Source organism: Parasteatoda tepidariorum, chromosome 5 (genome assembly GCF_043381705.1).
Source record: "Parasteatoda tepidariorum isolate YZ-2023 chromosome 5, CAS_Ptep_4.0, whole genome shotgun sequence".
Taxonomy (NCBI): domain Eukaryota; kingdom Metazoa; phylum Arthropoda; class Arachnida; order Araneae; family Theridiidae; genus Parasteatoda; species Parasteatoda tepidariorum.
The window spans coordinates 48,610,255-48,627,084 of NC_092208.1; the positions used below are offsets into that span (position 1 = coordinate 48,610,255).

The 16,830-nt window shown below is 34.0% G+C and overlaps 1 protein-coding gene across 1 annotated transcript in view; it reads right to left on the minus strand.

Annotated features, from left to right (window-relative positions):
- The window catches only part of LOC107446921 (outer dynein arm-docking complex subunit 3), a 26,439-nt gene extending 22,252 nt beyond the window's left edge, over nt 1–4,187 (minus strand). Inside the window, exons 1-2 of the mRNA XM_071181422.1 lie at nt 4,077–4,187; nt 2,677–2,808 (exon numbers count right to left, since the gene is read on the minus strand). Of these exons, the coding sequence (XP_071037523.1) occupies nt 2,677–2,791 (115 nt within the window). The 5' untranslated portion in view covers nt 2,792–2,808; nt 4,077–4,187. The remainder of the gene's footprint in view (nt 1–2,676; nt 2,809–4,076) is intronic.
- Nucleotides 4,188–16,830: the final 12,643 nt, after the last annotated feature.

Genomic DNA, 16,830 nt, shown 5'->3' on the forward strand with positions numbered 1-16,830 from the left:
AATCTGATTTCATGTGAATATTTTAGAAAACATATTTAGAGCCGTGGGGGCTCAAGGGTTAAAGCGCTTGCCTCCCAATGAGGTGCATCGACTTCGAATACCAGCGATAGCGGGGTGATATGAATTCCGCATCCGGCTTGCACCGACCACAATGCTGACGTAAAATATCCTCAGTGATTGACTGAGCAAAGTCCTCTTGCCGTCAGGCTAACCATGGGTGGTTTTCGTAGATTTTCCTCTCCGTGTAACGCAAATGTGGGGTAGTTTTATCAAAAAGTCCTCCACGAAGGCAAATTTTTCCCCAATGCTTGTCTTCGTCTTGTCTTCTTTATTGGTTTCAGAATTACAAGGCTACGGAGTTGAATATTGGTCGACTCAGAATTGGGTGGTTCAGTTCAATGAAATTATAAAGATTCATTAAATTATTAGTTTAGTTACCTTTTTATAACTTTGGATTGTTGGTGATTTGCGGGTTAGAATATTTTTTCTCGAGTTGTTAATCTTGTTGCCACTATAAGTTTGATAATGATTTTAATCGGCACCAAATTCAAACTGATTCCAAGCTCTGTTATGAATTGTTAATTTCCCCGAATTTATGCTTATTAGTTCGAGAGGGATCATAGAATTTTGTTTGCAAAAATGAGCATCCTGGTTATACCTTGACTTTTTTCATATGTATTTTTATATATAATTATGTCCTTTGATAAAAAAAGCAGTTTCCAATTGTTGGTTTAGGGGGTCATAGAGATTAAGGTACTGCAACGTTGTTGCCAACGGGCATGATAGTGGAAATGTGTTCCGCATTACGCATTAGCCGCCTTTACTTACCAGATAAGAAAAGCTGGACCATCTATCATAGGACGAACCCGGATCTACGCAATGACAGCTCAGTGCTTTTCTACTGTGGCTAGAGTAAGCAGCGCATCAGTTCGTAGAATTCAAGAATCAAATACGCGAACTCATTTACTGTGATTTATGGTTTAGACACGATGATGTCTCAGCTTCAAACACTTGTAAAAGGATAATAATAAAATAAAAAAAACTTGAATCTGTATTTAGTGCAAGTTTCATTGATTCTGTATTATAGCCTTCTCAAACAAGGACAGGGAATATGGAATAACGAAAATTGGTTCACAAAACACCAGTCAAGATGCTTACTTTCTGAGATCGTATAAGTTTAACTTCCAGTTCTTTGACTTGCATCATGAGCTGTTTTATTTCTAGATCATTTTTCTTCATCTCCACATTGCAGGCTTCTACATCAACTTTTTTGGAGATGGGACATAGCATCTCCGAGATAACAATGAAATTTGGATTTTCACGTACGATCATTTCACGAGTATACCGTGAATATCGGAAATACACCAAAATCCCCAGACATGAACATTAAACATATTTGGGATGCCTCGCAACGTGATGTTCAGCCTGAAGTCTGCGAACTATGATTTGGATCGAATAAGAATATGTATTAGTGAAATATGAAGAAAAAAAATCTATTAATTATAACGCCAAAGATCAGGTTCAGGTGATTCGAGTTCAATATAAATAAAAATCTACTAGTGTATTTTAAAATACACGGTAGACAAGGAATGTATGGGACACGAAGTACCTTGAAGTCAAAGATATTCAGGTAATGAAGCGGCTAACCAGTTCTCCAGACCTTAATCTCACAGAGATCACGTCTGATGCTCTTTGCAAAGCTTTTGCATCCCTAAAAGTTTCCCACTCCAAAAAATTCTCTTAAGAGTTGTTTTTATTACCCCAAAACGTAATGATTAATCTCGTAAACAATATGAAAAATCGTTGTAAAACTCGCCTGGCTGTTAAGGGTGGTCATACCCAGCATTATATCATCCACTAGAGCCATTTTGATAAATCATTTTTGGGTTATTTTGTTGCCGTGCCTGACTGGAGGGTCCAACCTACCTTAATAAGTTATTATCCATTGGAAATAATTAATAACTGAAGGAAATAGCTCATAAACAATAAAAAAATTTATTGTAAAAAAATAACAATAACAAAAACAGTTCATTAAATGATTCCGAATGAATCATAATATTCCGAAATATGGTTACAATTAACCATGAAACAATAGTTTTCTAATCAAAGTTAAATGACAAAAAACGATGAGTATGAGAGCTTTAAGAAAAGTTAAGTGAGCGGGTGAAGTAAGTTGCTTTGAAACTCAAAATCACCAACAGTGCCGTTAACTTTTTTTTATCATCTTTTTTATCATTAGTTTGATGTAGTTTCATGTAAAGGTTTAACTGAGTTTCTCGAGTTTTCCTCAAATGTTTCGGTTTATCCTATGTGTATTGTCCTCTGCAATTGCCCGCCAGTGTATATAATCTCGATCCCTTTCACTATCCAGTTACTATTGTGGGGATAGTAGTTATCGACCATGTCAACCTTCATCTAGGAAAAAGTACCACATCATTGAATCGAGTTAACATGAGTCATGTTGTAGTGTTAGACACACTACACTATCATGTAAAATTCTAGTTCTCAGATGAACAGAACAAAAACAGGTAGCCGTTATTCAATTCAAACCAGCTTCAAAAGTGATCCGTGCCAACCTGGTTTTATTGAGAAAAGATTGGTAGGTGATTTAAATGTGTTACGGTGTGTAGACAGATTGTAAATATATGTAAATAAATAAGTAAATTAGAGATTTACCAGCCAGTCTTATTCTTCTTTCAATGTGATGGATGTTGTTGTGGATCTCCGATAATCTCTCGTCTGTCTCGTCCAACTTCGCCTGCTCTATGTGTTCCTCGCTTGGTTGATACATTTCTAAAGAATGAAAAACTACAAAGACGTAATTTTTTTTTTAAGAATATTAGTCGAAAATCTATGCAATAGAATGAAAAGTGACTAGTTTCTAGTGGCAAGAACAGCCAAACTTACAATTTCTAAGAATAAATAGAAAAAAAAAATTCAAAATAAAAAGTAATATTTTTAAAAACCACGTTTTTGCAGCGGAGAATAATAATAATTAAAAAAAAAATTTGAAAAACGAAAAACGTGGGGCGCATGAAATACATAACAGTAATGTTATATTAGTGTGTGTATGTGTGCTCTTGAGAATATGTGTATGTATATCTGTAATTGTAATTGTATCTGAATGTGGATGTGGAATATGTTTGTGTATATGCATATGTATGTGGATGTATATGTGGCTGTGCATGTGTATGAGTAAGAAAATGTGTATATGTATGTGTATATGTACTGTTATGTATTTCATGCGCCCCACGTTTTTCGTTTTTCAATTTTTTTTTAATTATTATTCTCCACTACAAAAACGTGGTTTTTAAAAATATTATTTTTTATTTTGAATTTTTTTATTTTAAATTATAATTTTTTTAATTTTTATTTTATATTTTTTAAAAATTATTACTTTTCAATTATTATTCTTCACTACAAAAAACGTGGTTTTTAAAAATATATATTTTTATTTAGATTATTTTTCTTAGTCAAGAGTAGTCAAGACTACTACAAGACCACTACTAAAATAATAGAACTTTCATTTTAAATTAGGGATACAAAAATCTTTATAGAAAAACAATACCTTTACGACTTTAATTAGTTTTATGCTGATGACAACCAAAACAATCTGGAAATGAATGAGGAAAAACTGGATCCTGCCACGTGGTTTTTCAGCCAATAAAAATACTCCGACAATAAAAATCTTTTCACCTGACATGTAATACTAATTTGAAATAATGGAATCGACAAGAAAAGACAATCTCGAAAATAATTTTTTTTTTAAATTTAAATTTTATTTTACTTTGTATGTCTTTTTTCTCCTCATTTTCATGCATTGTCATCCAATTCTGAACTATGTGCCAAATTTGAAGTTTGTAGCTAGTCGGGAAATTAGTTTAAAATCGATTACAAAATTCCACCCGGACAGACATACACGAAGGCAAGTTTATATAAACGTGGTAATAATAAAATGGCTATCAGCGAGATTCTTCTGAAAAAAAAGTATTCTCTTTTGATGGGAGTAAAATGACGTAAAAAATGAATTTAGCAAAAATAACCAAATTTAAAGACGTTTGTTTGGGTAACAGTACCTGCTTCAAGCTGCAACCTGTGTTCCGAGAAATCCCTGAGACTAGAGTTCCCTTGCAGAGACTAGAGTTTGACTTGAACAAAATATTAAATTTCGTATAAGTCATGTTCACTATTTATTTTGTAAAAGTATGAGAAGTTTACATTAAACGTTACTTTTGCACATGGAACTCCGTTGGTTATCTCATGGAAAAGTGTTGGTGATATTTTTTGGAACGTACAGGCACTTCAAGAAGAAGACCTCCCACCCACACATGTGATCTATGACGTCGGTGCCAGCTAATCTTTTTCAGCAAAATGGCGTTTTAAAGTTGAGCTAAGTTTCTCTACATGAGTTAGATTCCTAATTAATGATAAATTAATAAATACAGAGCCGTACGAATTAGTTGAAATATAAATCTTTCTCGTCCTCTCAGAAATTATGTTATTTGCACAAATTTCGAAATACGTAATTGTGTTCTCAAAAAATTATAAATTTTAAAAAATAATTAAAAAGAAAATATTTTAATTCTGAAATTATCTCTGTTGTAATGTAGTTTCTGCAATTTTTTGTGTTCTTAGGAGGCTAATCCCCCTGTTCGCTGCCGCGCAATAACTTCAATTGCTGCTTCTCAATAATTGCCGTTTTGTAGAATAAAACAGTTTTTTCAATGGGAGTTGAAATTATTCACTTAAAATATATTTACTATAAAGAAAATTCTGCTTGCTTACGTTAGTGCCGCCACTTTCCACGTCCAAAAATTTATTAATTTAAATTAAATGTTTCAGTCAAATTTGATTGGCTAATAGTATGAAAGATCACGTGTGATTCTATTTTCGTTATGATTCTATTAAAATCTATTAGTGAAAATAAATATTTTATCTTACTAATCATTTTTTTAAAAATAGCATTTAAAATTAGAGGTTTACTGTTATAATAAATTTGGGGAATTCCAAACCGCAATTTAATATTTTCGCTTGCCAAACAGGCTGATATATTAAATACAATTTGTGAATGAAGCTGATCGTTAAGTTCTAAATCATTTAGTCCCGCAGTGAATTGATCGTTAAGACACGGTTCCCAGCAGATCACCGAAGTCAAGCATCACTGGCTACGGTCAGTGTGCGGGTGGGTGACCACCTGGATCAGTCTGCGTAGGGACCGAGGGTGTGCGGTATTGGTCCTCGTTAAACTGTTCTACCGTAAAGTGCTCGACTTCGCGTGCAGGTCGTCGGGCTACCGAAGCGGGGGTGCCATCCCCTCTGCAGAGGATCAAAATTGTGATGGCATATCTTCGGATCATCCTCAGGGGTGTTTCCCAGACCGTCGCCAATAGCCCATCGTGCAGCTCTAGTGCGACGTAAATTAACTACAACAACAACAACAACTAAATCATTTAACGAATCTCTTTAACAGTAATTTATAACAGAATATTAATCTAATTTCATACCCTCCAACTGCTACGGAATTTCCGTAGTTTCAGAAATCTTCTTATCAGACGGTAGCAAAATTAATGCCTTAATATTTAAAAAAAATTAATTTTAGCGTAACTTGTCCACTATTACTTATAAAAGTGCAGGCCATATGGCTAGATGCTTAAGTTCTGATAAAAGTTTTATGAGAGATCCATTTGCTTTAAAGATTTCTACTTTGGTTCGCTACCACTAGAAAGAATTATTTTCAAAATCCTCATAAGTTGGAGGGTATGTAATTTTCACCAAATTTTTTTTTTGTAACAGTTATAAGGTTAGCCCCCGATTCAAATAAATTCATCTTGAAAATAAAGCGTAATAAGGAATATATATTATAGAAATATGTTATAATAAAGAAACAATAGTTTTAAACTCGCAAACGGCTAATAAATTTAGCTACTGATTCAAATAAGTTTATTGGTTCATAGAATTACTTTATAATAAGGAAATAACTCTTATTGTTAAATTCATAATTTAAAAAACAATCTAAGTCACAAACGTAGGAATATAGGTGAGTAAAAGCTGATAAAAAGCTGAGTAAAATAGGAAAAATAAAAATTACGGGTATTACCTTTAAATTTAGGATACGTAAATATATTTCAGGAAATTGACTTTTATTAATGTTATTCATTTCTTTTTTTCTTTTAATATTTATACCTATATATGACTTAGATTAATTTTATTCTGAAGACAACCAAATATACATATATACGTATATATATATATGAAAATTAATATGGGAAAACTGCATCCTATCTTGAGAATTTCCTATCAATAAAAATGTACTGACTACAATGGTAAACTGCGACTCCATCTTTAGATTTTTATATGTAATTAAAAATGCAAAAATACATTTCAAATGAAACGTGCTAAATAGGATTGTAGGAAGCTTGGATTGAAAAGCGAACACATAAAATTGCACAGAAATATTTAAGGGTTGATAAGCGTGAGCAAGTTTAAATTAATTGTTGAAAATATGCTTCATTTTTTTTCTAAAGAAATGGGAAGTTTATCTCCAGTTATCATTTTACGAAAAATATTTTTTACGCGAAAAATTTCTAATACGATGCGTATTATTCCTTAAACAACTTTAATCAATATTTGCCCATTTATTTAAAAATAAATTATTATTTTCTTACATTTATAAAATGCTTATTTTTTTTAACTGCGTGTACTACTAACTTTTCAAATGAAAAATAAAAATAGATCTTTTGAAGTATAACCTTTTTTCCACACTTACTTTTCTAAACACACAGGAAATAAAAAACAAAAACTCATTATTTATAAGATAAGATCTCAGAAAGTGAGAAAGAAATTGGAGAGTTTATTATGTATCGTTATTCATTGCTTATGGCGCTGAAGCCTGCAGTGAAATTTGGCAAATGAATTAGTCATACTGTAAAAAAAATGAAAAAAACGGAAATATCTATCTAAATGCTTAAAATGAATCAAAACACAATGTTTTTGGTAAGTTTTTGAAATTTTTTTAAGTGTATAGCACTTTTTTAGGTCATGGAAAAGTTGATTATTATATATTGGTTCGATAGGGACTAACCTTAAATACACTAATTAACTTGTTCAGATTTGCTAGATACTTAAAGTTACGAAATCAGAAACAAAAACGTACTTTCCTTTGAATAAACATAACTTATTCTATACGTAGATTTTTGCGTGTAATTTTAAATAGCTAAATACAAAATTTAAACGAAATCGGTCAAATAGTTCTTGCGAAATCAAATTTTAAATATAATTCAAACTATTCGATCAATTACGTTCCAATTTAGGATTTTTTCCATTTAAAATTGCATTCCTTAAAATGATATAAAAATTTGCAGTTTAAACATTTCTGACTATTATGAAATGAAATTATTAAGAAATGATAAATAATTATTAGAAACTTTTTTTTCGGCATGGAATTACTTTTGGATAAACGAATTTCATAATTGCGTGTCAAAATTTTGCGAATCATTAAAAAAATTCTCGAGATATGGCGAAATACGTGAAAAATGAAATTAACATTGAGAAATCCAAACTTTCGACAGCTCTCCAGGAAATATTGTTGAGAATCTATTACGGATACCGATCATATTTTGAAAGTCAAGGATACAAGTCCTTATGAAAATAAAGGAATATGTTTGTTCAGAAAAAGTACCTTTTTGCGTCTGATTTCGTAACTTAAAATATCATCGGCATTAATTAATTAGCATATCCAATAGCGAACCATTAAAATTGAGTTTTAGTGCGCGAAAAGTATTAAATGGAAAGTTATTGAGAGTGCTCACTTTTTTCTTTCTTTTTGCGCATTGTACATATACGTAGTTAAAATTCTGTTAATACAGAAAAGTAGAACATTTGCATTTAATTTATTTTAGATTTGAATGAATTTTATATGAATTATTTAAAATCTTGAAGATATTTCTAATTAAAAACTAATAAAATACGGTACCTTTAAAGGTTATTCTCTCTAATCAGGAGCCGTTTTAAAAGCTAAAATTTATATTTTTGGAATAAGAAAATATGTAATTTAAATTACAAAACTTGGTGTTGCCAGCTTAAAATAAACTTTAAAACGGCGAATATATATTTTAACTCTTTATTTTATTTTATACAGTAATATCGTATGCTAATGTCAGCTTAATGCCTTTTATATTTTATAAAGTAGTCTCCAATTGCAATTGCAGTCCTTGATTGTAAGTTTTCAGTTTTTGTAAAAAAAAAAAAAAAAAAAAAAGCTAACATTTAATCTAGAACAGGGTTTCTTAACCTGTGGTTCATGGACCCCTTAGGGGTTCATTGGTCATATTCTGGGGGTCCATCGATTACTCCTAATTTTTAAAACGTTTGTATCAATAATATTTAAATAACATTCATCTTTTTTTTTAAAAAGTGAAAATACATACATATTTGAAACTGGGTGATCGAGATACCCCAAAATCAGTGTGACTGCACACCTCTCTCTAATATCCCTGTCATATTTTTAACAGCCTCCACTAACCGGCTTTCAGTTTGCACCATCAGGGGCGACCCCCTGATAACGTCCGCTGTGCTATTTTTATCAACCTACGTACATTTGACACCTTGTCCAGGTGACTAGATCTAGAATTTTTTACTAAGAAGAAAGTCCAGTTTTTGAAATCTAGAACATTAACCAAACTTGAATTTGTTATTCCACAAAAACCTCTGGTTGAGGCATCTGTCAAAGTTGCATATCGTATTGTCAGAAGTAAGAAAGCGCTTACAATTGGAGAAACGTTAATTAAGCCATGTGCGCTGGAGATGGTTGAAATAATGATGTGATATATTCAAGAATAGTTGAAATTTCTTGCAATATCATGAAACAGACCATCAGTGAATTAAAAGCATCACCATTTCCCTTTAAGTATGCAACTGGATGAAACTACAGACATCTCGAATTGTAGTCAACTTCTTATTTTTGTTCGTTACGTGTCTCTTGATACTATCAAAGAGGAATTCGTATTTTGTGAGTCTCTTTTGTAAACTACAAAAACAGTTGATGTTTTAGCAATGTTAAATGTTTTCTTTATCGAACACGACTTCAGCTGGAAAGAAAAACTTCATTCACTTTGTACAGATGGAGCACCTGCGATGCTTGACACTGAATCTAATTTTGCCCTGTTGGTAAAAAAAATACTCTCATAATGTTCTTGTTAGTCATTGTTTTACACATAGACATGCACTGGCTACAAAAACTCTTCCAACCAGCTTGAAAGAAGTATTATCAATAGTTATTAGAACTGTGAATTTTTTTTTGAAATAGAGCTCTTAATCATCGTCTTTTCAAAACACTGTGTCAAGAAATGGACGCAGAACATGAGGTACTTCTGTACCACATGGAAGTGCACAGGTTTTGAAACGAATTTTCATGCCGAAGACAGAAGTATCACTTTTTCTAGAAGAAAAAGATAACCCACTCTTCGAATATTTTAAAAAAAAAAAAAGATTTTACAACCACATGGAAAAAAAAGAAAGAATTTTTTAACCACATGAACAATATAAGTCTTTTAATTCAAGGGCCTGATATCACCATTATGGATGCATCTGAGAATTTACAAGCATTCTTATTGAAAATGCCATTTTGAAAAAATAGAACTCAAAATGAGATCTATGCAAACTTTCAATTGTTGGAAGAAGTGCTTTCTGAAAATGGATCTCAGCAAGATAATTTGTTACTGAATAACTTAAAAAATGAAATATGTGAACACCTGGTTGAGGGGGCTTATTGATCTTAGAACTTAGAAGTCCTTGCTAAAAATGGATTTCAATTCAAAAACACTGGGGAAGTTCTGGTCTTCTGTAAGAGAAGCATACCCATTGCTTGTAAAGTGAGCTATGGCAGCTATAAATCCGTTAGCTACAGTGTATCTTAATCAGGGCTAAGGAGAATAGAAGGGCTGGTTCACTCCTTTGAAGTATCTCTCGCCGCGCCGATCCTCCGACGTCACTCTAGTGACGTCNGCCTCCAGTATGATATATGGTCACCCCTGACAGACAGGCAGCATGCACAACGAGTATGCATGCTGTTTATAAGGGAGTTACGGAGGACTTGTTGAAGACCCTCCCATTCTTCCACCAGAGCAATTTTTAACTCCAGAATAGTTCTGGGGGGAGGTTGGCGCATCACAATAGCTCTCCCAAGAGCATCCCAAGTATGTTCAATAGGATTCAGGTGAGAGGATTTGGCTGGGCAATCCATTCGTTGAATATCTTCCCCTTCCAGATACTCATCAACCATGAGATCCCTATGTGGTTGCGCATTGTTGTCCATAAAAATGAACTCAGGACCAACAGAGCCCCTGAAAAGACGCACATAGGGCTCTAGGACCTCCTGCCTGTACCTCTGGGCATTCACGCAACCATTGTTAAACACGGAGCGGTGTGCGGGTATCTTGCATGTGCGAATGAATGTGCGAAAATGCTTTCCATCTTTTAATTTTGTCCACCAGTATATATATATATATATATATATATATTGAATGAAGTCGGTCGAATGGTTCCCGGGAAACCGAATTTTGAAAAAGTCACAGATTTAAAATTCGATTTCTCAGGAACTATTCGACCGATTTCGTTCAATTTTGACACTTAGAATTACATTCCTTAAAATGATGTAAAAATTTTCATACGTTTTAATTTAAACTTTTTCGATTATTAAATAAAATTATCATAAAAAAACAAATACATATTAATTTTTTTTTTTGCATGAAATTACTCTTGGATAAATTAGTTTTATAACAGAGTGCAAAAACTTTTCAATTCGCTAAAAAAAGTTCTCGCAATATGGTGAAACACGAAAAAATAATTTACAAGCAAAAATGTATTTTTTATAATATCCTTAACTAGAGTCCCACCAACTTGATTATAAATAATAAATATGTGTAACGAATATACCCACGTTTCGACGCAACATACGTAAACAACTACAAACGTGCACTAAACTTGCTAACTTCAAAACGATTAATTTAATTAATTATTCCAAGTGATATTCGTCCCGCAGTGGACTGATCGTTAAGACACGGTTCCCAGCAGATCACCGAAGTCAAGCATCACTGGCTGCGGTCAGTGTGCGGGTGGGTGACCACTTGGATCAGTCTGCGTAGGTGCCGAGGGTGTGCGGTATTGGTCCTCGTTAAACTGTTCTACCGTAAAGTGCTCGACTTCGCGTGCAGGTCGTTGGGCTACCGAAGCGGGGGTGCCATCCCCTCTGCAGAGGATCAAAATTGTGATGGCATGTCTAGGAATTATCCTCAGGGATGTTTCCCAGACCGTCACCAATAGCCCATTGTGCAGCTCTAGTGCGACGTAAATGAACTACAACAACAATAACCAATTCATATTCTACTTGGCTTCCGCAATAGTTAATGGACAGTCTACAACGATATAAAAACTATACCACGAGAATATCTCCAGGCATGCTTTCAAATTCAGCCGAAATTATGATCATTTCATGGGTCCACAGACATCATGTCGCATACTATCGTAATTTAAGGTGATCCCATAGGAAAAAGTTACAGGGACTGACATGCTGCTCACGCNTGTAAAAATAAAATAAAAAAAATTAAAACAAGACATTTCCAATGATATATTTTCTTCCGATTAAATATAATAGGGACCATAGCTTTATATATATCATTAAAGTTACTGTATGCAACATATAACTTATCATAAAGTCACATTGAGAAGGTGAAAATCACGTTTTCGAGTGAATTGATCGTGCGGATTTCGTTGCGCGCTCTCCGCGTGAGCAGCATGTCGATCCCTGCAGCTTTTTCTTATGGGATCACCTTAAATTTTGATCGATAGTATGCGACATGACGTCTGTGGACACATGAAATGATCATAATTTCGGGTGAATTTGAAAGCATGCCTGAAGATATTTTCGTTCAGGGGAGCTGTTGGCCCTGAGTTCATTTTTAAGGACGACAATGCGCGACCACATAGGGCTCTCATGGTTGATGAGTATCTGGAAAGCGAGGATATTCAACGATTGGATTGGCCGGCAAATCCCCTGACCTGAATCCTATTGAACATGCTTGGGATGCTCTTGGGAGAGCTATTGCGATGCGCCAACCTCCCCCAGAATTATTCTGGAGTTAAAAAATGCTCTGGTGGAAGAATGGGAGGTTCTTGCACAAGTCCTTCTTAACTCCCTTATTAACGCCCTGTGTGATCCAAGGAATGAACACACTTGGCGACAATATTCCACACCCAACTGCTACTTTCGGAGCAAGGGTAGCTGTCGCCATCGGTACCTTTTTTTCAGGATTGTTCGCCAAACAAATGAGCGAGAAAGAATTGAAAGCCAGAGAATTTGAAATAAGACAGACATTTCAGAAAGATATCGACTCAACATCTTTATTTTATGTGCACGGAGTACAGTGTAGCTTTCAATTTGAAGAAACGTTTCAATATATCAAAACATTCCATAGTTTGGTAACCCAAGAGGAGGATTTGGAGTCCATTATAGAAGACGAAGATGCATTAGAGTTTTTGAATGAGATAGCTTTTTATAATCCGGAGAACATAAGCGTATTTTACGGAAGACTCAAATCCCTTTATGTAAAGCTTTTGACTACATCTAAGTCTGCTGAAAGCAGGGATTTTATTAGAGGTTTTGAAGAGGTACCTGCTTCGGTTCAGATCATTGATTTACTCGCATGGAGATTTGAGGATGATTATGTCAAAATGATAGACAATGCATGGAAGGAACTATTTGATCTATTCCTCAACCCTCAAAATTTTGATGTAAAACGATTTTGGGACAAAATTAGAGTTTGTATTTTTTTCCTTACTACAGAGCGTAACATTTTACAAAGTACTACGAAGAATTTATTCGGAAAAAATATGCAGCAATTATCATAAAATGTAAACTTTTTTTAAAAAAAACAAAAATGCAAAGAGTTTTGAAAAAACTATAGGAAAAAATAGAGGATTAGTTAATTTAGTTTCCTATAATCAAAATGTAAAGTCTAATTTGCTAAGTAGTAGTTTGTTTTTCAATAATCTAGGATTTCTAAACTTGTATTTGATTTGCTACAGCCTTTATTTTGTTGAAATATAAACGACACTTATTAATATATAAATTGTCAAACGTAGTTGCATACTATTTACTGCAGATCTATGTTTTTGTAAGTTATTTTACTAAATTGTAAAATTCTAATAAGTAGACAATTTTCTTTGTACTACACTGTAATATCACAAGTTCACACGAAAAGGCAACAACAGACACTACTATCTGAGAATCAGTTAAATATAATTCCATTATTCAGATCGAAAAACCTCAACCTTATTAAATTTGTAACAAATTGCAGTTCGATAATATTTAACTTGAATTTTATTGCTTGCAATGAAAAATTAATTCAGAAATGAAAAAAAAGAAACGAAACTTGGAATCTAATGTTATGCAAGCATTAATCAATAAATGACCTTGTATTATTAATGCTTTTTTTATTAACCTATACAACATAGCCATAAGTTAATATATACTATATGGCAATGAGCAAAATTTTAAAGCTCCACTTTGAGTTTGTAATTTCAAAACCACTCTGCAACTGTAAAAAGATTGAAAATTTCTAGTCTAGAAGGCTTTGTCATAACAAAAGCTGTACTGCAACTTGAAATTTATTTTGAAACACACTGTTAGCAGCAGTTATAACCTGGTTGGTAGGATATTTAGCTCGTGTCCGTAAGAACGGAAGTTCGAATCACGCTGGTCGAAGAATATTTGAGTGTTAAATGGTGACTGGTGCACATTGAATTTCTCAGGGTCACAAAGTCCTGAAAGTTCCCATACCAAACCAATACCTCTAGGGGTACTGAATCAGAGATTGATTCTTCTCTGGTGAAGGTCAAAATTACGTTCTGTGGATGAATGAATGGAGTATGATTGGGTACTCCCTGCAAAATGGGCTGTGACGTGTGTGTGTAGCTTAAGTCGCATTCTTGACCATACATGGCTCCACTGAAAAAACAAGAAATGCACCTTCTGCCTTAAAAATTGATTTGATTTCAAGCAGACTTGCTGATTGGCAAGAAGCTTAAGTAACAACAACTAATAAATGGCATAAGTACTAACTAAATATGGCATAAATTAAAAAAAAGATGAATTTCAGAAATGAAGAGGTTGAAAGTGGGAGACTTTTTTTCTCCAATTAATTATCTTGATCCGCGATGGCTCAGGGGATAGAGCGTTCGCCTTTCATTGAGGCGAACCGGGTTCGAATCACAGTCGATACGAATTCCTCATCAGGCTTGCACCGACCACAGTGCTGACGTGAAATATCCTCAGTGGTAGACGGATCATGGGTTAGAGTCCCTTTGCAATCAGGCTATTCGTGGGCGGTTCTCGTGGTCTTCCTCTCCGTGTAACGCAAATGCGAGTTAGCTCCATCAAAAAGTCTTCCACGAAGGCAAATTTCTCTCAATACTCGATCCAGGAGTTCCCTTATCTTCTGGATTGGGTTCNTTGAGGTACGGAGTTGAACATTAGTAGTCGTAAACCCATAAAATTGAGTCGGTTGTTCAACGACAGTTATAAAATTATGAAATAAAATAAAATTAATTATCTTACATTTCAAGTACATAAACATAATTTTTATAAGTAGTTTATGTATGCATAGTTCTTCTCTCTTCTGAAATTGAGCTAAGCAATATGTATACCTAACAGGGTTAGTATGATTTAAATTATCCAAATGAAATCACGATTTCGATTATTTTTTTAAAAAAACCACTGACTCAAGTAAAAAAAAAAAAAAAAAAANCGACATTATAAATAAGTTAAAATGGAAAAAATGAGTATATATATATGTATCTAAATGCAGGGTGATTCTAAAAAGATGGGCTAAATTTTAGGAAGTTATAGTACACACCCAAGCAAACAATTTTTATAAAAGAATGCATGGTCGAAAACAAAACGCAAAACCGCTAGAGGGCGTCAAAGCTTATGTTCTTATATGAGGAAAAAACGCACAAAGACGATGAAGTTAAGTTATAAAAGCAAATTTAATGGCATGTGATTACAAAAAGTGTTAAAAACAGTGGCCGGCAGTGGCTATGCACGCAGTTCTACGGCGAAGAAAAGATAGGTGAACATTCTGAAACGCACCAGGCATATCACGAACTTTCCCTGCAGCGGCCGAAAGCTTGGCGACAAGTTCTTCTGCAGATTCAATGGGAGTCTCATACATAAGAGCCTTCGGCTGTCCCCACAAAAAGCCAATTATTTTTTTAAATATTTTTAGGCATTACAGCACTCGAATCAGCAGCTTTTATGTATGAATCGTGACGAAAAATTTGCATACGAGCTTTTCTTCTTCCCATAACATGCAAATAATAAATTGCAGAGCAGTAACTCGCAGGAATGGAGCTTTCACATTTGCATGGAACAACTTTCCAAATGCGCCAGCTCCTTTACGTTTTGATGTTGGAAATTCCAATTAAAGTCATTAATCTATCAGTTAATTTCATCTAGTGAGCGCGTGATAATCACGTGCTCAAGGCTTATCCGACTCCTCCCACACACACTGACACTCTGGTTCGAGAGAGAACTGTTTAGAACTACGATTGCGAAGCATGTCCTTTTTTGTTGTGTGTGTCCGTAAATATTTTGTGTCCATGTGTTTGTGAATAAAATTTAATATTGAATGTTTCACTCTCAACTGCAATTGTTTAGATCATTTATAGAAGTCTATGGATTATTACGAAGTGTTCCCGGCCTTTTGGTGGAGGTAAGCTATCTCCTTTTTTGATATCTTTTGGTAATACCCAAAATCTGGCATCCCTGCTGGGACCAGAATAGATATACATAGACTTAAGAAATTAGAAAGACTAGAATAGAACTTTATTAGACTTTATGAAACTTTATACGAAATAGATATGTCAGTTGAGAGTGTTAAAAGATTACGAACGCCAGCGAGAAGTAATTTCTCAAAGGCATTGAATAAGGCGTTAGATTTATTGAAAGAAAATGAAAATGATCCCCATATTTTGGCCACACAAATTGTTCTTTTAGAACAGAAATACAAAGAATTGAAAGAATTGGATTTTAAACTTTTATCCATTTTAAGTGATGATCAAACATGCTCGCAAGATAATTTTGATTTAGAGTGTGACGCAATAACTGTGTACGAAGATAGATTTCTAGAAACCAGTACTAAATTAAAGAGACGATTGAATATTATAGAAAAACCGAAAATAGAAGAACCCGTGTTGTCACAGTGTTGTGTGACGATTTTTTTCATGTCAGTAATTTAAATTTAATTTAATCTTTCATAGTTAATAGTATTTGTACTTTTCCTATTTTATTTCTCTTCATTTTTTTTACCCATTTTTTTTTCTGTGAAGAGAATTGGAAATGTTTCTTTTACTTTTACGTTAGCAACGCATTTTTTGTGTCTTTCTCTCTTTTCACCTTTTACAATTCAAGGTTGCCTGACCCCACTGTCCTCAAGGACGACATTCTTTTCCCTCACTTTCTAGTTTACGTCACCACTTAACTTCTTTTCCCATCACTTTCACGTAACCTTCAATTTTGCACGTGGTGATTATTCTTCCAGCCGGATTTTTCTAGATTTTTCTAGAATTTTTGGGGTGTTCACGCCTTTTTTGGGGACTTCTTCCCTTTGGCACCTTATTTGGTATGTGTGGGAGTACTATTTGCACTGATTGGTGTTGACGTAATCGTGTGGTAATCCCCCATCCAATGACAGTCGTTTTCTTTCCTGCTTTACAACTCGTACTTTCCCGCGCGGTTACCCTTTGCGACTGGTAAGCTGGCCCTTTTGGGTCAGC